We start from the raw sequence: 26433 nt of genomic DNA, 5'->3' as shown, positions 1-26433 counted from the left end.
AAAACATGTAGGTATCATCAATAATATGGCATAGAACATAAGAAATTAGCGATACGTCGGAGACGTATCATACAGCCCTTAGCCTCGATGGAGAACTACTCCCTCCTCATGGGAGATAGCAGCGTTGATGAAGATGGCTGTGGTATCGATGGAGGAGCCTTCCGGGGGCACTTCCCCGTCCCGACGGCGTGCCGGAACAGAGACTCCTGTCCCCCAGATCTTGGCTTCGCGATGGCGGCGGCTCTGGAAGGTTTTCTCTGGTTTCGTCGAACTTCATAGGGTTTTCGCGACGGAGACCTTAAGTAGGCGGAAGGGCAGCCTCGGAGGGGGCCTGGTGGGCCCACACACTAGGGGGCGCGGCCCCCTCTCGGCCGCGTCGGGGTGGCGTGTGGGGCCCCCGGGGCTTCCTCTCGGCGGCTCTCGGGTGTTCGGAAGCTTCGTCCAATTATAAGAGTCCGGGCGTTGATTTCGTCCAATTCCGAGAATATTTCCTTACTAGGATTTCTGAAACCAAAAACAGCAGAAAACGAGAAGCGGCACTTCGGCATCTCGTCAATAGGTTAGTTCCGGAAAACGCATAAATATGACATAAAGTATGCATAAAACATGTAGATATCATCAATAATGTGGCATGGAACATAAGAAATTATCGATACGTCGGAGACGTATCAGTGGGTCTCCCACATTGCAATGACACAAGAGTATCATTTGTCCTACTTCTTTGTGTCTCTTCTCTTGATACTACAACACCTATGATCATGACCATGGAGAGACCCTTATTTAATGGACCCACGTGACATGCAGAGAGGAAAGGTAGTGGACATGAGGGATGTGAAAATGGTGCTTCTGGGAAACATCTATACAAGGGACCTTGCCACACATAGACATATATAAAGGACAAAATCGATATTCCTAATCACCATACTTAGGCTAGTGCTGGATCCACAACTCCCAGAGAATGATTTACCCTTATTGAGTTCCATTTACTTAACTATCATTCACTTAGTCTTGTTTACTTTAGTTGTTCGTTCACTTCATTCACAAACTCCCCAAAACAACCATTACTACTTTACTTTGAATTTAAAGACATATTGGAGGTGCATCTAAGTGATGGTAACAAGAGGCAATTAAACCTTTAATAAACAAGCTCTCAGTGAATTCGATACTCTTACTTTTGAGAATTAGCTACACATGATTGATAACCCCCAACTGTAGGGTTCACCGCAGTACAATTCAATAAGTATTTGAGTGTCGAATCCACGAGGAGTTGAACGTAAACTATCTATTCTCTAAATCCCTATAACTCACTTATATGACCTTCTATGCAAAGCTGGTAACTTTGATGTGTGTGTGAAATGGTTTTTGCTATAAAACTATGAGTGCTGAAAATAAAATGCAAGGAGTAAAACTAATGCAAAAAAATAAAGTGTAGTAAGGTAAAGTGAGGTGAAGTGGAGTAACTCAGGGGAGAAAGTGTTCTGGAAAATTGCTATTTCATTTGTGTGGTTGACACAATTAGTGAAGCTCAATATAGTTTTTTAGTGTTTCTTCCAGCGAGGAGCCATAGATAGGTGTAGCCATATATATGAGCAAAATACACACCTAGTGATTGATCCCAAGGCCAATTAATAGCAAATAATGGAATTATTAAGACATAAAGTCTAATCACCACTATAAGTTTAAATATTCCCATAGTTATACCCGCGTTGATTAACCATGAATTAATATACATGAATATCTAAGAGTTGGGACATAGTTTCTGTCAAGCTCCAGTTGTCCCTCCTCCTATCATCATGCAACGGTGACAACCGCATGTATCCCCCAACATATGTGTGCACTCATATATTAGCACAAGATATCATCGTAGAAAATAACAAATACTTATATGCAACCATCAACAAATTATCTCACAATTGCCAAGAACAAGTCACTACTGAAAAAAGACATATAGACACAATAGATCATGGGAAAACAATGGATTGCATCACACGTCATGTTTGCCAGGAGATTATAGTAGGGAGATGATGGAAAGGTGCTATAGATGTCGATAAAGAGGTGCAGCCCAAGGTGGAGATGGTGATGGAGATCCCCGTGGCAGCGACGACAGCCCAACGTCGGCGGCTCCTCGAGGGGCGGCAGCCCTAGGGAGCAGCGCCCCTTGCCCCCTCTTCTTCCTTGGACTTGGTGCTGGTGTGGAGGAGGTTCTCCCCCTCCTTGGCGGCTACCAAGGAGGGGAATTTTCGTGGCTATGGGTGGATGCCTCCAAAAGTAGGGTTTCCCCTCAATATATAGAGGTGGAGATGCAATTTTGGCTATAGGATGGACACCCCTTTGATCCAAGAGCTTTTGGGCACCTCTAGAACCTCCCTAGGAACCCACTACGTCCTTTATGAGTCCATCAAATATTGACCTTGGCATAAATCCCCAAATATGTAAGGAGTTTGAGTCAACAACGTCACATATTTTTGGGTTTTCGAAACTGCCTCTGTACTCTTCAGTAATATGGCGGCCCCGAGGGCATCTGAAGTCCTATTGAGACGAATTTTATGTCTAAAAGCAAGCGCATAAAATTCTTCACACCTTTGTCAATAGACATTTTTTCATTTGACGCTATCTTCAGGGCCTATCGTGGCAATCTTCGAAAAATGTACTGCAGAGATAGATTTCAGGAAAGTCCAGATTTTGTCATAATAACCGGTTTCCTTCCTTATTTGCCTATCTCCCACACAAAAAGTATAAAACAAGAACTTGTGCACTTTCGCAACTGTTAATAGGTTAGTTCCAATAAATATAATAAAGATGCAATATAATAAGAATGTTAGTACAATAATTTACAAAGTTCATGTATGCATTTTACATGCATCAATGATCTGTGATCTTGCAGACATCACCAATGGAAGATAAAGGAAATGGAAGAACCAACAAAAATGGAAAAGGAGATGGATTTTTATACCTCCCAATAAAATATGGCCATTCCAGCTACCCGGATATCCTGGTCCTAGGCGGAAATTCTGCTCCCTTTGAAATTTTCGGGGCACCCATTCTACCTAGGCATGAGTGGTGCAACTCTCTGTACCCATGTAGATAGTTTGACAGGAAATTCTAGCCACCTTGAAACCGGAAGAAATACTAAAATGAAAATAGCCATAACTAGAGCATCCATACTCCGATTCCGATGAACCTAGGCTCATTTTGAAGATAAAAATGAGATCTAAAAGATCATGTTGAGAAACATGGTAGTCCTAAAATGAGGATAATCATATGAAAACTTTGTTCTCTTGAAAATAGATGAACCAATAAACCCTCAAAAACAAACCAAAAACCGCTATAAGTTCTTCATCCAAAAACCCGTTTTTTGGACGAGGATGCCATGGCGGCAGGTTCCCCTACCAAAGGTCAGGATATGGCATGACCATCGAGATTTAGCCCCACGTCCAGGCCCACAACAGCTTCAGTGGTGCCCCTAGCTTCCGCCCGACCGGTCGTGAGCCGTGTCGGAACATCGATGTTTGCATCGGCAACAACTTCACCAACTGCGGTGCAGGCACACCAATTGGACCCTAACAAAAAATCTCCACAAAAGGCCTCAAGCTTGTGGAAAACTCCACAAGAATTGGAGGCTCCGAAGTAATCACCAGTAAGGTCTCAAAGCCAAAAAGCCACAAAGTCACCTAGGGTTCCAAGAATCCAAGAGGAACAAGCTCCGGGTACAAGCAGCCAAGAGTAATTAGCTCACGAACTTTCACTAACCCCGTACAGAGATCAAATCGACACACCAAATTCAATGATAAAAACACAAGAGCTCGAGTCCATCACTCCCAAATTTCACCAAAGCCAAGAAATCTATTGCGGTAACAAGAGAGGAAGAACACAAGAGAACACCGAATTAGCATATTTATTTGGGTGTACTGTGGCTTCCATGCCATTTACATACCTTGGCCTACCGATGGGAACTACAAAACCAAATGCAACGGATTTAATGCCCTTGGTGTGTAGGATTGAAAGGAAAGTTACTAGCTCTACACTTCTAATGTCACATGCTGGAAAGTTGGCATATGTAAATGCTATAATCACTTCTATTGCTAATTTTACTATGTGCACCATTGAGATTAATCCAAAGATTCTGCAGCATATTGAAAAGATAAGAAGGAGAGTTCTTTGGAGTAAGAAAACTGATGATGGGGAGAAATGTCTGTCCTTAGCAGCATGGGACATGGTGTGTAAACCCAAAGACAAAGGGGGATTGGGAGTACTTAATTTGAAAATTCAGAATCAAGCACTACTCCTCAAATTTTTGGATAAATTTTATAATAAGAAAGATATACAGTGGGTGCATCTTATTTGGCAGACTTATTATCAGAATTCTATACCACATGCATCCAATATGTGTGGCTCCTTTTGGTGGAAATCCATTATGAAGTTATCTCCCATTTTCAGAGGAATTACATCTTGTCAGGTCAACAATGGTAATATGATTCTATTCTGGAAGGATGATTGGAATAATAGAATTTTGCAAGACACACTACCCTGCCTATATTCATATGTACAAGATGAAGACATTTCAGTGGCTGAGTTATGCTCTATTACAAATATTTCAGATATTTTCCATTTACCTTTATCCCCAGAAGCATTTATTCAATATCAGCAATTGCAGGAAATAATTCAGAATCTGAATGTAATACAGCAAGAAAATGATGTTTGGACTTTCAAATGGGGAGACAAATATTCTTCCAGGAAATACTACAAATTTGTTCACAAATTAATTGATCCCCCAACTCCTTACTCTTGGATATGGAAATCCAAACTATGGCCAAAGTTGAAAGTGTTTGCCTGGCTCTTGCTTTCGGACAGACTTAATACAAGGAATATGTTGAAGAGAAGGCACCTAAATATTGGTAATATATTCTCATGTGTTTTATGTAATTCAGGGGAGGAGGAAACGTTAGAACATTTATTTTTTCATTGCCCCTTCAGTACCTACTGTTGGTCGAGATTGAATATCTCATGGAGTCTAAACCAAGGCAGGTTTGACATGTTATGTCAAGCTAAATCAACTTTCCAGGAGAGATTATTTTTTGAGATTTTCACAATTGGAGCTTGGGGGATCCGGAAAGAAAGGAATAATCTTATTTTCAAAGGAATAGCAACCTCAAGAGAATCCTGGAAGGCAAGAGTCATTGCAGATCTACATCTATTAAGGTTCAGGGTTAACCAAAACCTGGAAAACACAATCTCTTTTTTCATAGATAGACTTTCATAGACCTCTGTTGTAAAAGTGGGTGTATGCACCCGAGATGATGTAAATATTTTGGCTTTTAATAGAGTACCACAGTAGGAGCCTCTCCTACTAGTGTTTGGTCAAAAAAAAAAGAACACCGAATTTCTCCAAGATCTAGATCCAATAAGTTCCCTCACTTAGATAAGATATTGATCAAGATCTACTCTCTCTTCCCTAAAAAAGATGCAAGATTGATAGGAGGGATAGAGAGTAATGGCAAGTTATTCAAGGTCAACAATGAAGCGATATAGGAAATGGAATAACCAACCACCAGATGGAGAAGAAAGGGCGCCTATTATACCTATCAACAAAATATGACCATCGTAACCATTTTACCTCGGATATTCCGGTCTTAGGGTGGAAATTGCACACATGTAATTTTTGGGGCACCCATGCCACCCAAGCGCGGGTGGTGCAACTTCTAGATATTTTGGCCGGAAATAGTGTAAATTCTAGCCACCCTAAAACTGCCTGAAACACCAATACAAAATCGACCATAAGTAGAGCATATAGACTCCAATTTCGATAAATACTTGTTTCGAAGATAAAACGAGCTCTACAAGATCACATAGAGAAACAACATATTTCAAAAGGAGGATAAATCCATAAGATTAAAAGTTTGTTCTCTCTAAAAGAGATGAACCAATAAACGCTCCAAAACCAAAAAGCACAATAAGTTTTTCATCCAAAATCCCTTTTTTGTAAACTTGATCAAGGTAACCACAAGATAAAAACTCATATGGATACGACCCAAATTAAAACCAAGAAAGATTATGCCAAGGATGGGAAGTTTTGACCTCTCTTTGAACGAAAAGATCAAGATACACATTGGAGCTAGATGATGACGATCTTACCGTTTCAAGATGGAGCATCTTTCTTAATTATGCTTGCTTGGTGAAATTTTACGGACCGTTGTCCCATACTTCACTATGGGAGAGCCTGTTTTTCAGAATATCTTCACATATAAATCATCACCAAACGGACGGCAAGTTTTGAGCATATGATCTCGTTGAGATTGCTTATCTTGACCCTGCACTTTATTGATTTTTTCTTCATGTTGATGTCTTCATGGTACTCATAAGAGCTCACTCAATCTTTTTATTGATGGACAACTGAAGGAATTCATTTTAGTTTGAATGTTTAAGTCTTCAAGCGATTTGAAATACTATTATTTTCAGATTAGGATGTTTGAAGAAGCTCTATAACTTCATAGTTTGAATTTTCTTCTTCCTAACGACTTAAATTCGTTTAGATCTTCCCTGAAGACGCGTAGATCAGGTTCATTTTTCCGACCAACATATGCAACTTCAAACATCTTCATCATGGCAAAAAAGAAAGGTAAAACATCATCAAATCCAACGGGCCACAGTGTCGCGCCCGATCAAAACGGACGGCCGTGATCATTCGTATGACGCGGCCGGGCGATTCCTTCCAACTCACGCGAACCAGCGCGCACGCACGCACCCGCTTTAACCCGATCGGACGCGCCGGCTGGCCAGCATAACCCACGCCCGCCGCACCACCAGTCCAGATCGCGTCCAATTTTCCACACCCCTCCCTCCCTGCAACGCCTCTGTCCTCCGGCGAGAGCGCGGCGCGGGGCACCCAGATCTGGTGCGGCGGTCGCCGGAGATGGCGTGCATCAAGAGCGCGCAGAGGGCGGCGCTGACGGCGCTCGCGCCCGACGCGCCCTACCTCGCCGCCGGCACCATGAGCGGCGCCGTCGACAGGGACTTCTCCGCCTCGGCCAACATCGAGATCTTCAGCCTCGACTTCCAGTCCGACTCCCCCGACCTGCAGGTCCGCGCCGCGTCGCCCTCCCCGGACCGCTTCAACCGCCTCTGCTGGTCCCGCCCGGGCGCCGTCGAGGGCGACTCCTTCTCCCTCGGCCTCCTCGCCGGCGGCCTCAGCGACGGCTCCGTCGCGGTCTGGAACCCGCTCAGCATGATCAGGTTCGCACGGATCCGCCCGTCCCGCCCCACACCGAGATCTGCTCATGTCCTGATCTGTTTCTCGCTGCTGCAGCTCCAAGGGCCTAGCCGAGGACGCCATGGTCGCGCGCCTCGAGAAGCACAACGGGGCGGTGAGTTGGCCTCCACTGCTGCTGCTTGGATAGAAATTGCCTGCCCGCGGCTCTTACCATGTGCTGATTGTCTCTGCTGGGTTTTGCCAGGTTACCGGATTGGAGTTCAGCGAGCTCACACCGAATCGGCTCGCTTCAGGGGCTAACGAGGGGGACGTTCGCATCTGGGATCTCAAAAACCCCAGCGAGCCCGAAGTGTTCCCGCCACTCAAGGTATATCGTCTGTCTGCCAAATGGGTTGTTGACTTAGAAGATGATTGCATCCCTACTCATAACATTTGTTATGCACGATCTCTGCAACCCTGCTGCTTGCAACTTTTTTTTTGAGTGTTTAGTAGAGCATGATGATCCTGTGTCGTGTATTTGTGAGGGGCCTACCATGGTTCCGCCAAGTACATATGCACATTTCGAGCCGGAATTGTAATGCACCATTCTCATGTTCAACTCGAGTTCAATATATGACCAGAACTGAAAACACCACCTACGACAGGCTTTGCAAATACTTTTAAGTTCTATAGCCTGGAACTCACGTCTTGCATGAGAATTGTTTTCTGTATGTTCTTTCTACACATGTTTATTTTGTTTATGCAAATAAATCGTGCATTTGCCACCCCCTTTCTGTCAGCATGCATTTTATATGTGGGGTGTTAATGCATCTAATCCCTTCTTGCTGTGAGAGAGACTAATACATGTTTCGGATCTCCATTTGAATGAAGAACTGAAACTCCAAGGTGTGCACAGTGAAATAGAAGTGCGGTCATGACCTTCCTGCAAGTTTCTGCATCATTTTGAACCTTTTTTTTTTGCGGAAGGACATGATGGTTGCAGTACTAGCAAATTTTATGGTCGTCTTGTTGTATGCTACTATTTAGTTAAGGACATGCATCTTTGTTTCAGGTGCTATTACAAATTTTAGTTTCTTATTAGTTCTGTCTACATTATTATGCTTGCATTTTTGCATGGTTAATGATTGTTGCGGTTTCCGACAGAATGTTGGCTCGAGCGCTCAAGCTGACATAACTTGCCTGACCTGGAACCCCAAGTTTCAGCATATATTAGCCTCAGCTTCTAGTAATGGGATCACAGGTAAAGTACAGTTTGGGTTCTTTTATAACTGTTTCCCTGTCTATGACCAGTGCTTGGACTTTTGACTGGTTTGACTCACTATTTTGTGTATCACTCTGCAGTTGTTTGGGATTTGAGAAACCAGAAGCCATTAACTAGGTAATTGATTTGGCTAACTTCTGCATTTTCTTTGTGTGTTCCCAATTGAAAACCAGCGTGTTCTGTAATTTGTGTTACTAAATTTGCTTCTATGTTTTAAATAGCTTTTCAGATTCAAATAGGAGGAATTGTTCTGTCCTGCAGTGGAATCCAGATATGTCCACCCAGCTCATCGCTGCATCAGATGATGACAACTCTCCTTCTTTGAGAGTAATGGCCATTATTTCTATTTCTATTATTTCTTTTATTTCCTTTTCCGTACTTCTTGTTGTGCATATGCGGCTCATTGCTACTCTAACCCGAACAAATATTCATTCTACCAACTCTCTTAAGTCTGTTTAATTCTGGTGGCGCTACTTCAGTTGAATTCACACTAGGATCCTTCTTGTTTTGAATTTCTGTTTATATCATTAACTTTGCTTATATATTTTTACTAGGTTTGGGATGTGAGGAAAACTATTGCACCTGTAAGGGAACTTTTTGGACATTCGAAAGGTTTCTTTTCCCTTGTGATTCTCCTGTTTTTTTTTCCATCAAATGAATGATGATATATATGCAAATCAAACTTAATTATATACTTACCCGATTTGAAATTATTACTTTGATCAGGTGTAATTGCTATGTCGTGGTGCCCCTATGATAGTTCTTTCTTGCTTACTTGCGGCAAGGATAATAGAACAATATGCTGGGATACAGTTAGCGGAGAGGTATATTTTAATTTTTACATGGAAAGCTGAAATACGTGACACATTCATTCTTTCATATTTATGGGGTTATAACTGTCCACTGTTCCTTTCATTTATTTGCTACAGATTATCAGTGAGCTACCGACAAGCTCTAACGGCAACTTTGACATTCACTGGTACCGCAAAATTCCAGGTGTCGTAGCAGCATCCTCATTTGATGGTAAAATTGGCTTACACAACTTGGAGGTAATGTGACTGGTGACATGAGAATTATGTTCTATGCTCTCTCTCTCATGGCTTATAAATTGCATTGAAGCGTGCTGTCTAAATTGTATATTTGTTGGATCTATCTTAGAGCTACAGAAGTAATTACGTGTTACTCCATTAACTGAAAAAGTAAGCCCCTGTTAGACATTAGACTAGTTTTCACCACATCTTTTCTGTTTGAAGATAATTATTAGTATGATGATTATATATTTTCTTGAATACAGAAGTTAATGATTTCTGCCTTTTATTCTAAAGATCACTCAATAGGGTTCTAATTTCACTATATATATGACTCCCATGTTAGCTTGTTGAAAAATAGGTTATGTGCTTGAAATGTTGATTGGATGCACCAGTACTTTCTTGTTTGATTGTCCTACAAAGCTAGTTAGTTCTCTGAAGATCTTATGTCTTTTTGTACAGTTCTCTGGCCTTTATGCAGCTGGTGATAGCGCTGTTGGTGCCTCAGGTAAATTAGAATACCACCAACTGTTTACCTTCTTGAAACTGTGATTTCAGTCTTGTTTGTCAACTCTCAGTAAGTATAGATTATCTCTGGAAAAGGATTACATTATGTTTTGTCAATCCTTCATTTGATGACAAAATGGAATGCCATGTTTCTGTATTAAGTTCATGTCAAATATCACTTCTCTACATTTAGCGTTGTAATTATTTTCTCTGCATACTAATTTATTTCCACACTATTGTAGCAAACTGTTTAAGTATTACTATTGCTTCTTTTTCTCCACCGAGAAACAAATCAAACGACCTTATTTGATCCTTCTTTTGGTCGAGAAAAGTTGGCGTGATATAAACAGTCAAAATTGGAGCTCTTGTATATTTATAAACAGAAACAATGGCCTGAAAAAGTTACATTTATTCTATTGGCCAAGCACCAATTGAAAACCTTCAGACGCTGTTATTTGTTGCTAACTATATATAATATGAAGTGTTTTATGGGTATTCCTCTCTAATTAATAATAAAATTATCTTTAGCACGTCCAAGAGCTCCAGCTCCGAAATGGTTGAAATGCCCCACCGGTGCATCTTTTGGCTTTGGGGGTAAACTTGTCTCTTTCCATCCGGCACAAGGCACACAAGCGGGTACTTCTGAGGTAAGTTTGCGTCACTGCGTGCAGTGCTATTCTTTTCAAGTCTGTGTCTTAATGCATGTGTTCCTTTTGTAGGTGCATGTACATAATTTGGTGGTTGAGCAGACTCTAGTAAGCCGGTCAACTGAATTTGAAGCTGCAATGCAGAATGGAGACAAAAGTTCCCTGCGTGCTTTATGTGACAAAAAATCACAAGAATCTTTGTATGTTCTCGTGATTTTAGCCCAGCAACCGCTAGCCTTAGCCTAACAACTAATGATGTTTACATTTTTAAATAGATCTGATGAAGAGAGAGAAACGTGGAGCTTCTTAAGGGTTATGTTTGAGGATGGCGATACTGCCAGGACAAAACTGCTTGCTCATCTTGGATTCAATCCACCTCAAGAGCCGACTGAGAATGCAACTGATGAACTGAGCAAAACATTGGCTGATACACTTAATCTTGATCACGGAACACCAACTGATAATGTGGATGCCCAATTTCTTGTTGATAACGGTGATGATTTTTTTAACAATCCTCAACCTTCAGAGACAAACTTGGCTGAGGAGTCAATATCTGCAGATGGCCAAGAGATCGAGCAGGAAATACCTGAAAGTGTTGTGCCATCTGATCCATCAGTTGACAAAAGTATTCAACATGCATTGGTAGTTGGAGACTATAAAGGAGCAGTTAATCAGTGCCTTGCTGCAAATCGTATGGCTGATGCTCTGGTCATTGCCCATGCTGGTGGTTCTGCTCTATGGGAAAGCACCAGAAATCAATATCTTAAAAACAGTGTCTCGCCCTATTTAAAGGTATTGAAGTCTTATCTGGTTATTGATTTTCGTTATTTTTCTTATTTCTGAAATTTATACTTTTATTACCTACTTACCATGATGTATCTTTCTATTGGTTTTACCTCAGGTTGTTTCTGCTATGGTTGGCAATGACTTGATGAGTTTTGTGAGTACATGGCCACTAAATGCATGGAAGGAAACACTTGCACTACTGTGCACAGTAAGTATCTTTGTGGCATTATCTATTGCTACTTATCTTTTCTTGAATCAGCTTTCTTGCTCTGCTATTTATTATTTATTTATTATTGTCTAGCGCAAATCTTCCATGTAGATTAATCACCTCATGCTGGTCTCAGGCTTCCGCTGTAGTTGTAAAATGGCATTACATTTTGTTTATTATTATCTTGCATGTATTTAGTGCATTGATGTAGAGACCAACTCTTCTTATGTGTGTGTTACCTACTTATTACCTTCATGTTACTTTGGGGTGTATTTTTCCTAGTTATTGAAACAAAACCTGGTTATTATGTAGCTTCACTTTATCTTAAACAAACATATAGCTTCTAAAATTCTGTAGTATAGAATTTATGGATCATCATCATTTTTTATAGGATTAACCCTTCAATGAGCAAACCAGCTGTTGGGCGTTCGTTTACTGGTCCAGTTTTCAAAACTATGGCATTATATGAGCTTGTATTTATAAGCTAACTTAATTTGCAACTTTGCACCAGTTTGCACGGAAAGAGGAGTGGAATGTTTTATGTGACACTCTTGCATCTAGACTTCTGGGTGTTGGTGATATGCTAGCTGCGACACTATGTTATATTTGTGCTGGAAATATTGATAAAGCTGTTGAAATATGGTCTCGCAACTTGAGGTCTGAGGATGGTGGGAAGACTTATGTTGATCTTCTCCAGGTACAAATGGACAATAGAACTTCTTTGTTCTGTCTGTGTGGCAACTAGTCCTAATCAATTAATGTGCAATTGCAGGATTTGATGGAGAAGACCATTACTCTTGCCCTTGCCACGGGTCATAAGAGTTTTAGTGCATCTCTATCTAAGCTTGTTGAGAACTATGCTGAGCTCTTGGCCAGTCAAGGCCTTCTTAAAACTGCAATGGAGTACTTGAAGCTTTTGGGATCAGATGAACATTCACATGAGCTAGCAATACTGAGAGATCGAATTGCCTATTCCACAGAAGGTTTCTGCAAACTTACATGACTTGATATTCTGCAGGCTGTCAAACTGTCTTACATTGTTTTTTGTTCATGCTCCTTTTATGTTTGAGTTAAAGTCTGGATTTGGCAAACTTTTTCACTTTTGCTTATGTTCCTTTACTGTCGTGGGGTTCATTCATGGTCAAAGGTGATGCTATCATGTCTGAAAAAAAACCTATTGCTGTATTTACTAGAATAGAACATGTTTTTATGCTGCAGTGCTGTTACTTGCATGTTGATGATAGTGTATAGACTTTGATATTTCATATCATAGTATTGATGAGAAGTACGCTTTCCAGAGAATGATGCTGCAAGGAGTACTCTTCCTGAGAGCAGTGACAACAGTTCCTCCTACAGTCAAAATCAACCAAGCTACTCCGTAGACCCTTCTCAGAATGGTTTCCAGTTTCCCAACAGCTACATCACAGACACTTCTCAGAATCCTTATAAGGTTTTATACATCCTTTCCATCCTGAAAATCATTTCTGCGTTAGTTTTGGCCTTGCAATATTTCTAAAATGAAATATTTATCTTTGATGAAGATATGCATTTTCTTAATGTCCTGTTCTGACTAACTGCAGGTCCCTCAACCATATAGCAATGCGCCAAGCAATGCATATCCAGATGTTTACCCGCAACAACCTAATACAACCTATTCAAGATTCAGCAGTGGAAATCAAGCACACACCAATATGTTTGTTCCTCAGACCACACCAGCGGACATCCAGGTACTTTATGATGCTGGAACCTTTCTTTTTGGGTGAAGTATCCTGTGTTAGAACTAGCCATGCCAATTGTGCTTGGCAGAAGAGTTTCTGAGGAATTGACTGGGGATGTTGCAGAAAGTATGTAGTACATTTGCCATGATGCTGTCCATTCTGTTCTATTATGAAATATCAAAATAAAATGCAGTACTATCATGTGTAATTTCTGAACAGATAGTATTTCTCCATATAGTTGTAACAAAGTTAGTCCAGTGCTTTCTTTCCCTTTGTTCTAGTGATTCTTTATTTCGAAAAGTGACTTTGCCACATGAGCACCAGTGCTCCCGGTTTATAAAAAACAAATTTCTGAGATTCCAAAAGAATTTGAGCTTAAATCTGCACATACATAGAAATCTTCTGAATGTACTGTAAAAATTTCGGAAGAAAACATGTTGTATTATGAACTATATAAAAAATACAAATTTCTGACAAAAATGGTCCCTATACACAACCATAAATTTGTTTTTTTTTCTGTAGCTAAAAATACAACATAATTTTTACCGAAACTTCGCACAAGTATTCATGACATATGTATGTATTTATGGAATAATTTTTATAATTTTTTGAAACATAAAAATACAGTTTTCAAATATTTCAAATAACGAGAGCACTGGTGCTCATCTGCACCAAATCTTCATCTTTCTTTATATTTGCTTTAATATTACGCATGTTGTTTACAATTAATTAATTTTTCCTTCAACAGCCAAATCCAACCCCATTACCGGTCCCACAACATACAGTGAAGGGTTTTACTCCTGCAAACGTACCGAGTCTAAAAAAGGTAGATCAATATCAGCAGCCAAGTACCTTGGGTTCCCAGCTTTACACGGTATGTTAGACTGAGACTCCAAGTTTCATCTCATGTTTATGATGTAATGTCAGTTGTGAAGTGATATCTCTGTTCTAAACAGGCTCCTACGAATCCGTCATTTATGCCTGGACCATCTGCCCCATACCCAAGTGGACCTCCCACCACATACCATCAGCCTGTACCGCCGACTCAGTACCCGACTGTTCCACCTGTCACTTCTGCACCAGGAACAAACCCTAATCAGATGTTCACCCCTGCTGTTCCAACTAATCCAGCTTCCAGGTTTATGCCATCAAACAATCAAGGTTTTGTTCAGCACCCAGGTCCAAGTCCTGTACAACCGTCGAGCCCAACACATGCGCAGCCACCAGCGCAGCCTGCCGTTGCCCCTCCTGCACCACCCCCAACTGTGCAGACAGCTGATACATCAAATGTGTCTGGTATGTGGATTGCGAATCTGAACCTTTTATTTGTTTTGTGACTAATTGATTTCTTTCTGCCTAGTCAAGTGATACTAACAAGATATTCATAGGAACATACATTTGTATATTCACTGTATTTTGCTAGATGTATGATTCACCTTATCTTACATTTGTATTCTAGTCCCTCTGTTCCTAAATAAAAGATGTTTTGGCAGCTCAAATTGAACTGCCAAAACATCTTCTATTTATTTAGGAATAGAGGAAGTACCTAATAAGGGTCGGGTGTCACGAAGCAACTCTTCTATGTTCTTACAGTGGTTTTGCCTCCTGTGGTTGTATTTTGCAGCTGAGCTGAGGCCCGTTATTGCAACACTCACCAGACTATATGATGAGACAGCCAAAGCTCTCGGAGGCACACAAGCTAAAAAACGTGAAATTGAAGACAACTCAAAGAAGATTGGGGCATTATTTGCAAAACTCAACACTGGGGATATCTCTCCAAATGTTTCTTCAAAACTCATTCAGATGTGCAGTGCACTTGATAGTAGTGACTTAGCCACTGCGATGCAAATTCAGGTAAACTTTACTTATTAATAGTACCATTACGTCCACTTTGCGGCTTCCACCTCATGGATTTCTTCCCAGCGAAGCTGATGATTTTCCCATGGCCCCATGTGTTGGCATGCTAATTTGTTTTAGAAAATAAGTTAATAAGCTAATTTTCACTCTTAACATGGGAACAATGGTGACCTGTCTGTGTCATTACAGAAAATAAGTCATGCTTCTGCTCTGATGAAAACAGCGCAATCAGATCAAATGTTCCTCTTATGATCTGACTTCTGGGGCTACATCTTGTTATATAATCTTTTGATGTTTCACAATTTCATCTTTGGTGCTGATTGCATGAAAACACAGAAAGCTGTTTCTCTTTTTTTTGCGGGGGACAGAAAGCTGTTTCTCTTTCTCAGTAGTTCTTCATATAGGTTTAGACACCGTATCTACTTCATCCTTCATACTGATAAAGCATTTGAATAGTGAATTATGAAGTGTGAAAATGGCCTTTGCATTCCAGCCACGAAATGCCTGTAAGCAGGTGTTTCCGCTATCTATAGAGTTCTGTTGTCTGTGCTGCACTAGTCTCTTTTGCCAATGTATTGGTGGAAGTTGCTGATTTTTGGCGAACTTGAATATCAATCTCCATATGTTGTTTGGTGCAGATTCAACTGACAACCAGTGATTGGGACGAGTGCAACTTTTGGCTCTCAGCATTGAAGCGTATGATCAAGACAAAGCAAAATTTCAGAATGTAAATCCATGTGGCCTTTGTGCTGCAGCTAGTTCTGTATACACCTTTTCTGCTGTCAAATTGTTAGTGTTAGCGATTCTGGGGATTTGGCTGCACACAGATGTTATCTGGCTTCATGTGTTATCATACTTGAATTCTGCCGAAGCCTGTTGCCGAAAGTGGTCTCTCAGCTGGGTGACATTACGTTTTGACAAATAGTTTTTCCATATTTGTTTTGTAAGAGGATCAGTCCTTGGGGTGTCGCTGGTTTTGAAAAGTTGTAAGAAATTACTTAGTCTGTCATAGCTTGTCCATTTTCCTTACCCTTGAATGATCAGTTTGTACTTTGGATGATTAATGGTAAGGATGCTGGTTTGTCTATTGCATTGTCATCATCAATAGATATATACAATAATAAAAGTTCTGTTCTAGTTTTCTTCTGTCTGCTACCATAGTTGATGAAAGATAGTTTTGCAGAGCGATCTTCTGAGAACCATAGTACTATCTGTGCACATATAAAACAGAATGACACACCACATCACATTATTTTAGCTGTGAACGGCTGCAGCTATGGGATAAAAATTGTGGTTCAAGCTGTGAACTTATTTTCAAAAAAGGAAAAACTGCGGATATATCTGATGTTCCAGAACACTTGTTTGGACAATTAGCAAGTTGCGTATTCCGACGCCTCGTTCCTTCCTCCGTCACTTCCGTACATTTCTAAGCATGTCCACCGTTCCCAGCGTTATAATTACACAGTTTCTTGTCCGAGGAGCATCTCAATTCTCCAGCGCAAGTCACCACACCATGAGCCACTCCTCTGCGAATGCCTTCAGCGACGACGACACCGCCGACCAAACAAAAACCCGCTCCACCCGGGCAAGGCTATCTTCTCCAGGGGCCGCCGCCGCGGCTCCACCATATGTCGTCCCTCGCATCATCCGCACGGCGGTGGCCTCCTCGCGCTATAGGCGGTCGTCCACCTGGGGCTACAGCCCCAAGGTGTCCGTGGACATGGCCGTCGCGCACAGCTGGGCGCCCTAGGCCGCCGTCGTCCGCGCGCTCCGCTCCCTCTCCCTCCTGTCCCTCAAGGACGACGACCGCGAGGCGGCGAGGGCGGCCGTCGCGGAGCTTTGCGGCCACGCCGCGCCCTTCAGCGGCGTCCGCCGGTTCCCCGCGGGCGAGGTGTTCGTGTGCCTGGACCGCCCGCCGTTCGCGCGCAAGATGCAGGGCATCCAGCAGCCGTTGATCAAGGCGGAGGCGGCTGGCGACTATGGCGAAGAGTTCGTCAGCGCCTGCTCCAGCTACATGAGCGGGATCGGCAACGCCCTCGACGAGCTCACGCGCGTCAGGCGGGACGACGACCGCGCCGCCCCCGTCCTGTATGACCGCGCCGTCTTCGAGTCGGCGTTCCTTCTCAGGTGGACCGAGCCGTGAAGGCATGGCATGAGCCTAAATTTTATGAAATACTTTTTCTTTAATTTTTAAAATAATACGTGTTATAGATTTTTATAAAATATAATACACCGTCGTTTTCGCCGAATATGACCAACTAGTGGTTCAGGCCTGTTCTATTTAAGTACTAACCGTCTACTAGTAGAATGCCAGTACGTTTCTCCGAGCTATCAATTTTGTTACCCTGGTTGATGTAGCCGACTATCGGTCTTCACCACATCATATATGTCAACGCCATCACATGAAGTAGAGGTGAACCCAATCCTCTACGCGAGTTCCATTTCTCCAGGGTGGTACTACTACCCCAAATGGTCGGTACTACCACTAGATGCATCCACCGGTACTACCGCACTAAAACACAAGAACTTCCACCGACCGATACTACCGCCCCTTTTAAGCAGAATTACCGCTATCTAGTGCTTATGCTCGAATCTACCTATTTTGTCATGTAACTTACCCCTTCAAACCAACTAGTATAAGTACCCTTGTGGGCTCAAATCTAGGGTTAGAGATAAATTGAGATGAAATTTGGCTTATACCTATTATCCCTTTGTGGATTAGGGAAACCCCCTCCTTAGATTCCCAATCTATTGTATCAAGGCTCCTTACCTAGATCTTTTCCATTCTAGCAACTCTATTAGCTGAAGATCTCTTGCTTTGCAACCCTGTCTTTAATTGATCTCTTGCTATTTGGAATTCTATTTGGGTTTGTCAATCTTTTGCAAGGAATTCTACCTTTTGGTCTTTGTCTTGCAATTCTATTGAGTTGATGGTTCGGGCCAACGAGTACAACCAATTTGTGTGTGTGTGTTTGTATCGTGTTCTTCGAGTTCATCCACCTCCCCGCGAATCCCCTCTATAATCACACTCCCCGTGGTCAACTTTGTGAGATGGGCGAACCACGAAGATTCAACCTTCATCACTCATACATCGAGATATATTACTCCCTCCGTCCCTAAAAAAAACCCGCTCAACTTTGTCTAGTATGTTTTAGTTATAAATACATCCGTATCTAGAAAAAGTTAAGCAACTTTTTTTTTGGAAGGAGGAAGTATTTGAAAACCCATATCTAATTATGAAATCGTAAATATAATAATAAAATGGTGTCAAAGGTTCAATAGAATTCATGAACCATTCGATGCACATTTTGTCGATGAAATGTATGATAAATCGTTAGGTGCATTTGTGTCACTAAATACAAATAAATATCACCGCGAAAAGATATGCGCGTGTCATCGATTTCTATTCAATAAATATTACAAGGTACTCTAGTGGTTACTTCACATAGGAACCATGGACAAACAACCTAGAAGTGTGTCGATTCACATTGCATTGACTATGTGGATCAACACCATGACACATGACATGTAGTTTCAGTAACTACAAGCTCTTCCTCTCGGGTAGATTGGGTAGCTATTGAAATGTAATTTAAATAGGTGTCCTCATTCACATATCCTCCACATCAAAGGAAATTAGGTACATTATGTTTGCATGTAATGCAAGGAATAAAACTCGAAAAGATTTGGCAGCGGACCGGATCGATAAAATGGGATTACAATTGGAGGTGTGACGCCTGATATGCGGCAGCTCCATTATAACCTTCAGTCTCACCAGGAGAGAACTCACACATTGTTGTTCTTCCTGCGTGTCTCTCGTTACTCATGTGCACACACAAAGCTTGTTGCTAAGTTGACAAAATTTGGCTGTTCCAAACATTGTCTGTTCATGTTTAGTCAATGCCACATACTTACTCTTGCGTCACCACACCATGCAATTCTCCATCGACGAGAACTTATGGCCACTTAAATAAAGAATATCTCTCTGTCAGTTGCTCTTCAAAGAAGTACGTAGATTCCTCTCCACCCAATTTGCAGTGATGGAGATGGAGGAATCCGTGAACAAAATCCATTAACTGATGGAGAGCACTGTCAGCGAGGAGCAAGGTCACAATGGCACCGCTTCATGCTCGTGCACGGGTCTGCCACGGCCCGTGGTGCTGGCAAATGGTGGCCACCATTCTCCGATCCGCCGGCAACTGCCTTGTTTGTCGCGTTGGACACGGCCTGGCGCTAGCCTGGGGCATGCCGACGAGGTGGGCTCCTTCGAGTAGTACAGCCGGCCGCTACTGGCGCTGCCACCGGGGGAGAGGGCGGTGCGTAGGCAGCTGCTGGGATGCGCCTGGAGACCTGCAAACTTCGCGCAATTCCATCACATCTTATCGAGTCTAGCCGGAATGCCGCGTAGATTACTTTGGTTGCTTTTCCTTGCACAGTTGTAGGCGCTGTGGCTCATTCGCAATGAGCTTACTATCGAAAAGAAAGTTACTAACCATCCTTCTGATGTTATCTTTAAAACTATGTTTTTTTTTTGCAGATGTGGAGTATAAACTCCAAGACGAGGAACCAGGAGGGTCTGTGCTGGATGATCAATGAGCTGAGGGAGCTCTACTCGTCTATGAGGCCAAGCAACGGAAGTTGATGGTAATTTCTTCGACATGATGGGGTCGTGTTCTAAAAGTTGCTGCTCCTGGAGGTTGCTGCTTTTCGTTGTCTTGGGTCGAAGCTTAGAGGCTGTTCTTGTTTCGCTGTGTCCTTTCCCTAGGTAGCTGTATGTACGTGTGTTGGCTAAGCTGTATGCCGCATCGATTGTATTAATCTTATTGAACTTGGAGGGCTTTATTAATTTAAAGTTAGGCTGTGAGGCGTTTTATCTAAAAAAAAAACTTGCTTACTAACTAGTTACCCGTGGTGCTGGGAGCGTGGAAGGGATACGATCCGATCCGTTTCAAGGCATCATGTTGAAACGAGACACCGCTATTATGCAGTGTGAAATGAGGTCTCTCGGTCGAGCTAAGAAATGGAGAGCTCAAATGGGATTATTTTTCAAATCGGCGATACCTTTTTTTTTTCCATGTCACGTAATGTTTAGGATGTCTCTGCGACTCTGCTTGAGTTCCTTCGTTGTTCCTTATGAATGTGTCGAACTCCGTATGATAAGTGTAACTCGACCGCAAGGTTGTATATCGAGACAATGTTTGGGTTTTCTATATTGCTCAAAATGTGAGGTGAGCGGTGTTGTTGAGTGTTACTCCCTCCGTTTTGTTTTATAAGACGTTTTGGTTTTTAGAAGATTCACCCACTTTTGTGTGTATCTAGTCTATTTTTAGTACGCTGATTCACTCTTTTAGTATGTATCTAGTTAATTTAAAAGTAGCTACACCATCTTATATTAGTGCATGGAGGGAGTATAAAGGGAACCATATCAATCCGGAGCTTCTGTACACCCACGCCGCGAGGCTGCCGCGCCCCTACAACATTGGGGTACTGCAGAGACGACTTTTTATTTTATATGTTTTTCTTTCCTTGTTTATTTATTTATTTATCTGTTTATTTTTCTCTTTCTTTCTTTTCTTTCCTATTTCTTGTTTACATTTTTCAATAAATTCTAAAATATATAAGGTTTATATTTCTTAAAAAAGCTAGGTCGTTGGTGTAAAACAAACTGAACAACTTTTGATCATTTTTTTGAAACGTTGTGGATATATTTTCAAATTGGTGATTTTTTAATTTCACGAACATTTTTTTGAATCCCATTAACATTTTTTAATTTTCTTGAACAACTTTTTCAAACACCATGAACACGTTTTTGCCCTTTGTAGTTTTTCTAAATTTTGAACCGCGTGGATTTTATTTTAGAACCCGTGAAGCATTTTAAACATCTTGAACATTTTCTGAACCATGTATAATTTTTTTTAAAATATGAATTTAATGTCAAAATCAAAAAATATAAATAATAAAATTTTGAAAAAAATTAAGGAAAAACGAAAATAGAAAAAATGAACAAAAGAAAGAACACACGAAAACAATAAAATGGAAAGGAAAAGTGAAATGTGCCGACATGGAAAACAAGCATCTAAAGGTATAATAGATGCCCCCCATGGGGGTCTCACAGCGATCCTCGCTTCGTGATCGTTGGATCACCCCATCAACGCATCTGGTCCGTTGATTCTGGGCAGAAGAGACAGGGCATCCTCTCACTAGCTGCCCCCATACAATGGCGGGTTGTTACCCGCCTCCGGCTGCATGTGGGCCCCACCTTCGCCGGCCCCACACGTCAGCCACTGCGGCTGGGATATCTTTCGGTTCGTATTGGCGTCGTCTGCTGGAGGTCTCCACCCGCAGGGGTACTTTTGGTCTTTCAGTGCCTAGCGTATAAAACCGAGATTGATGGAGCGAAAACCTAGCCACCTTTGCCCAACCGCTGCACACATCCTCCTCCCAATCCCCGCACACCTCTCCCCCAATCCCTCATCTCGCAACTCTCCACCCCTCTGCCTCCACCCCGGTCCTCTCTGGAACAGCCGGCGCGGGCGACTGGCAGCGTGGCCGACCTCCGGCAGGGGCTGGCGGCGCGAGCAAGGGGCGGCGCAGCCAGTCGGGCGACCTCCACAAGGGCCAGCGCGGCAGGGCGGCGCGGGCGACCTTCGCCAGGGGCTAGGTGAGAGAGCCCCGGCACGGCGTCGCAAGGACCTCTCCGGCGAGGAAGGTGCGGTCGGGCAGAGGAGTGTCCCAATCCCCTCGTCCAACCTTCTTCAACCTCCTCTCTCAAGGATACCGGCTAGAAGCACAACACCCTGCCCGTCCCGTCCTCTTTGTTGGTTGGAAACCTACAGGTTTCTCGTTGGGGACCTACAGGTTTTCTCCTCCTCCTCCTTCTCCTCTCTCTCTCATATGCAATATCCATGAATTTATTCCCGTTAGATCCAGATCCATGTTGTTGAAGCAAGGCATGAACTGCCCTGGTATGGATGTATCCAGATCTGAAGAAGCACCTTGTTTTTTCTTGTGTTTTGTTCATGTAAAGGAACACTTCTTGGTGTTGATTGTTTGGATTTTTTCATTGTGAAGGTATTCTGTATTTGGAAACAGAGCAATTTTTCCCTCCATTATTTTTGTACTTACCCCGAATTAATCAACAGAAGGAGCCTGTGCAGGTGGACTGAGCATCCCTTATTTTAAAATATTACTCCTGATATTGTTTTCATAGATTTATATACTAAAGCAGCAAAACCGGTATATTTCTATTTCATGACCGATGTAATTTTTAACCATTCATGTATGTCATTCATGTATGTCATGACAAGTTCTCTTTAACTTTTGTAGTCACTTCATGTTGCTTTTAGATCGGAAGTTGCAATGTAAATGTGTTGGCGTGTTGAAATCACTCAACTATCTGCTGTAGGCAAAGATATATTTTTTTCCATTTCTTACTTTAAAGCATGCCATTAAATTGCCATTTGCTTCACATGGTTTAGTGGGTCACGGATTTATACAACTACCTAGCATACAATAATATTGTGAGCCAGTTGAAAAAAATAGTTTTGTACCATTTAAGTTCTAATTCGTTACTGTTTTTATGATCCACGTCCTTACTACCTCTATTTTGTGTTTGTATTTTGTCTCACAGGTGATCAGAACTGACTATTGCAATCATTGAGCCACTCTCATGTGTGCTTTTTTTCGATAAAGGATGCTTTATTACTTTTGGAAAGCAATTACATCCAGCCTCTGCATAACCAGGATGCACACAGCTGTTCAAAGAGTCTGTAACCAACAATGTAAAAGAAAAACTAGGCGAAGTACATATCGGAACGATGAATCATAAATCGCCTAAGGTGTGGGTGGTGCTGCAATCCGTAGACTATGCTGCCACCCATGTAGGGAAAAAGTATCCCTCGCCGTATCCTCCAACCGTGTACGGACCTCCGTAAATAGGTCTCGGTTCTCCATCCTCTCGAAGAGGTAACCACGAACGGAGAATACCTGTACATCTGTAGATGACCTGCAACAAAGAACAATTTTTATCATTAAAAATCTTGTCATTTCTACTTAGCCGAGTGCCCGGATAATCGCTAGCGCCCCCACCCTAAGAAGCAACTTAAACCTTGAATCGATACCGTGGAGCCAATTGCCAAAAACATTGGCTACACTAGTCGGGGATACAGGGTAGAAGCAACTTGGATGACTCGACTAAATAGATCTCGCAAAATGGCATTGGAAAAAAAGGTGTTTAATAGTTTCATCTTGTTGACAAAAAACACACCTAGTACTTCCATGCCAATTCCGCTTGACAAGATTATCTTTGGTAAGAATAACTCCGCGACGAAGATACCATCCGAAATTTTTTATTTTTAGTGGTATTTTCATATGTGTGCTATTTTTACTTAATCTGATTTCTCTATTAGATTATTGCTCTCAGCTGACTAATACTCGGTGATATTCCAAACTTATATTTCCCAATGTTACCTGAAACAGGTAATGACGCAGGTCTGCTTATGGTGGCTGGGAGATGGCTCAAGGGAATAAGATCGATGCCGTCATCCTCAGCGCGGTGGAGCGTGGCGCCCCTGTTGTCTCGCTTCTCTCCATGAGCAGCCCCAAGTATTATTTTTTTGTTTAATTTATTCATCAGTGTGTTTAAAGACTTTCTACTTCTGCAACCTGGCCATAACAAATTATGTAGTGGCCACCATAGTACTAATTGAGCAACTGATTCTTGCAACAGATGCTATCAATATTTATGTTGATGCCAGATTCAATAAAATGCCTAGCTCATGGAGCTATCATCTGAGGACACAGGTAGCACGCGATTTCAGATTCTCTATTGTTTCTATATAGTCCATAACGTCTACTGAGGTTCGTCTCCAAGCATTCGGTTTTTCTTTACCCTATCTCTTTGATTGGCGGAGAAACATTCGTGGATATGTTGCTTAACTATATGTGTGCATCATGTGAAAGAAAAAGCTAGACATCAGCCAACCTCGGTGAATGCACTTTGTTCGACATAAAACAGGTGAGAATGGTTCCCCAATTCTTTCCTGGATTTTTTTAGATAGTACACCTCAATGCAATGTGCTTAGATCTACATGTTTTGTGGTAGGAGCATAAAAGAGAGACATGGTTGAGCTCACCATGCTCTCTAGACGGAATCATCACAAAGATCACAGAAGCTGCTAGGACATTCGGGTTGGACTTTCAAAAGAAAACTCTAGAAGGTATATTTATATTGCCTACTATCCAAAATAGTTACTGTACACATGTGCATACTCTTATACAAATAAACCATTTGTGGTAATTCTGCTATGCATGCCATTTTTGTCAGGAAAGAAAGCCCATCTTATGGACTGTTGCATCTACGAAAAAAGTATGAGAATTTATTGGAGTTAGTGTACACACATGCTATACTTCCGTGGGGCAACGTTATGAATCAAGCAGTGCGGTGATGATGTTAACATGTTTTTATGGACGTGAGAGGGAGAAGGTATTCTCTCCGTACCTAATCATTTATTTATTCATAAGTGCATTCTTTTAGGTGATTCTAATTATTTAAGTGTGTTGGTATCCATTATTTTGCATTTTGGAACAGTTGGGCTAACGATTTAAGCGTGAGAATTAAATCATCATATTAACAATCAAAGTGACGATGTCGGGTTTTTTCTATACTCAAATAGTTTAGTATTGTCTATTTGAGCATCAGATATGGTGGCGGTATAGTTAAATTATCTGATACACTCTTACACATAACATTGCTGCTGGTGCATTATTTAGGACAGGAAAGTTTTCAGCATTTGTTTCTCTTCATAATGATCATTTGCTACTGTGGTCTTCTGAGCTTTGAACTCGTATGCTTCTGTTGATTGCGGTAGGTTCAAATGCATCGTTGTTAAGTTAGGCATGTTTCCCATCTATGGCCTGTGAATGTACATGCCCTGTTCTATTCTATTCTATTCTTGCATGTGCATTTATCTCCATCTAGGTATAATTATTTTTTGAGTGATGCCAATCTATAAAAGTTACAAGTTATCCTTATCTGCCCGTGGTTAGATTTTCCAAACCTAGCATGTTTGTGTAATTAGTGAAGAAATATCATTTTTTACTCCTACCCTTGAATCCTTTGCTGTGTTTTCATTTTCATCTGGTTATAGATCCTAATAAAAATTTGCACGTAGGCTATCGAGTTAATGTTTTACCCAGCGACTTGTCATGCGAAAGGTGGGTAGCACACGACAAGATGTCTTCAAGTTGCAGGTATGGCAATTTGTGCTGTGGTTAGTCCTCATGGTCAACTTTGTTTCTAGGTTTGTTGTTTTCCCTTTTTGCTAATTTATGGTGGCAGCTTGATTTCTTCCTTGCTCCTTTTGTCAAAATATTTTTATGGTATCCTTTCTTTGGGGTGATTTTGTTTGCAGATTCACTGCTCACTCTCCCATACTTCACTCTCCCATATTTCCAGTACAGTTAATTTGTATATATGTCATTTAGATCTTGGAGGCAATGGTTTACTTACAGTGCTTTGTGTTAAACGGGTTAAATTGTATACCATGTCTTTGTTATATACATAACATATACTCCTGAAACAACAAGTACATAATAGGACTAGAAATTCAAACTTGTAAGTGATATGCGTATTCATTTGAAATTTTTGTGTCAAGTGCTTGCAATTTTTTACCATGTATGCAATCTGTATGAACTGAATCTGTATTACTATTGTGTAGGAAGAAATTTTGAACATTGAACATGTATGCATCTGTATGAACCAAACCTCTATTGCTATTGTGTAGGTAGAAATTTTGAACAATAACGTTGATTCCTTTGAGCATTCACACCCTGCTATGATCTGACAAGAAGGGGTTTACTGGTATTCCAGAATGTTTTCTACCATGTTTTATTCTAGAATGTAGATCGTGGTTTGGAACAACTTCCATCTCAAAGCTAAGGAGCGCACACAATGCGCTCAGCTACATTGATTAAGAGACTGGTATAGGAATACAAGCGAAATTCTACATTGATTTTTTTTGTTTATATAGTTCTCTCTGAAGTAGTATCAGAAAATGTGCTTACCTTATTTTCATGTCTTTTTCATATTAATCATGTTATTATTGAGAATATTAATTATTGCTGACTCGGAGTTTCTTCCCATCCTAATTGACATGCATGTAATTCATTGGTGTTTTATTTCATTTGCATAGGATGATCTAGAACGTCGATATTATG

General features: G+C 41.4%; 1 protein-coding gene, 1 long non-coding RNA gene and 1 pseudogene across 2 annotated transcripts; all 3 read left to right on the top strand.

Annotated features, from left to right (window-relative positions):
- Positions 1-6876: 6876 nt before the first annotated feature.
- Positions 6877-16306, top strand: LOC124679452 (protein transport protein SEC31 homolog B-like). Its single transcript, XM_047215206.1, has 22 exons — positions 6877-7230; positions 7304-7361; positions 7452-7574; positions 8351-8447; positions 8549-8585; positions 8690-8795; positions 9023-9080; positions 9195-9292; positions 9398-9517; positions 9959-10004; positions 10532-10650; positions 10723-10850; positions 10926-11442; positions 11552-11644; positions 12156-12341; positions 12417-12627; positions 12943-13094; positions 13225-13371; positions 14111-14236; positions 14319-14658; positions 14987-15216; positions 15858-16306. The coding sequence occupies exons 1-22, from the start codon at positions 6911-6913 to the stop codon at positions 15948-15950; spliced, it is 3405 nt and encodes a 1134-aa protein (XP_047071162.1). The 5' UTR covers positions 6877-6910; the 3' UTR covers positions 15951-16306.
- Positions 16307-16651: 345 nt separating this feature from the next.
- On the top strand, positions 16652-17362 carry LOC124673474 (annotated as a pseudogene).
- A 6678-nt stretch (positions 17363-24040) lies between these two features.
- On the top strand, positions 24041-24366 carry LOC124675048. The gene is made up of 3 exons (XR_006993149.1): positions 24041-24075; positions 24178-24232; positions 24320-24366. It is a non-coding gene; the product is annotated as an uncharacterized LOC124675048 (long non-coding RNA).
- Positions 24367-26433: the final 2067 nt, after the last annotated feature.

Source organism: Lolium rigidum, chromosome 7 (assembly GCF_022539505.1).
Source record: "Lolium rigidum isolate FL_2022 chromosome 7, APGP_CSIRO_Lrig_0.1, whole genome shotgun sequence".
In the NCBI taxonomy this organism is placed as follows: Eukaryota; Viridiplantae; Streptophyta; class Magnoliopsida; order Poales; family Poaceae; genus Lolium; species Lolium rigidum.
The sequence above is the reverse complement of the archived record's forward strand: the minus strand, read 5'-3'. Positions and strand labels throughout refer to the sequence as shown.

What these genes read in the sequence shown, in the direction of transcription:
- LOC124679452 (XM_047215206.1), top strand. Translation starts at nt 6,911, where the DNA reads ATGGCGTGCATCAAGAGCGCGCAGAGGGCGGCGCTGACGGCGCTCGCG. An exon ending in GTGTCTCGCCCTATTTAAAG is followed by an intron (nt 11,443 to 11,551) that starts GTATTGAAGTCT and finishes GTTTTACCTCAG; the next exon opens with GTTGTTTCTGCTATGGTTGG. An exon ending in TGGGTTCCCAGCTTTACACG is followed by an intron (nt 14,237 to 14,318) that starts GTATGTTAGACT and finishes TGTTCTAAACAG; the next exon opens with GCTCCTACGAATCCGTCATT.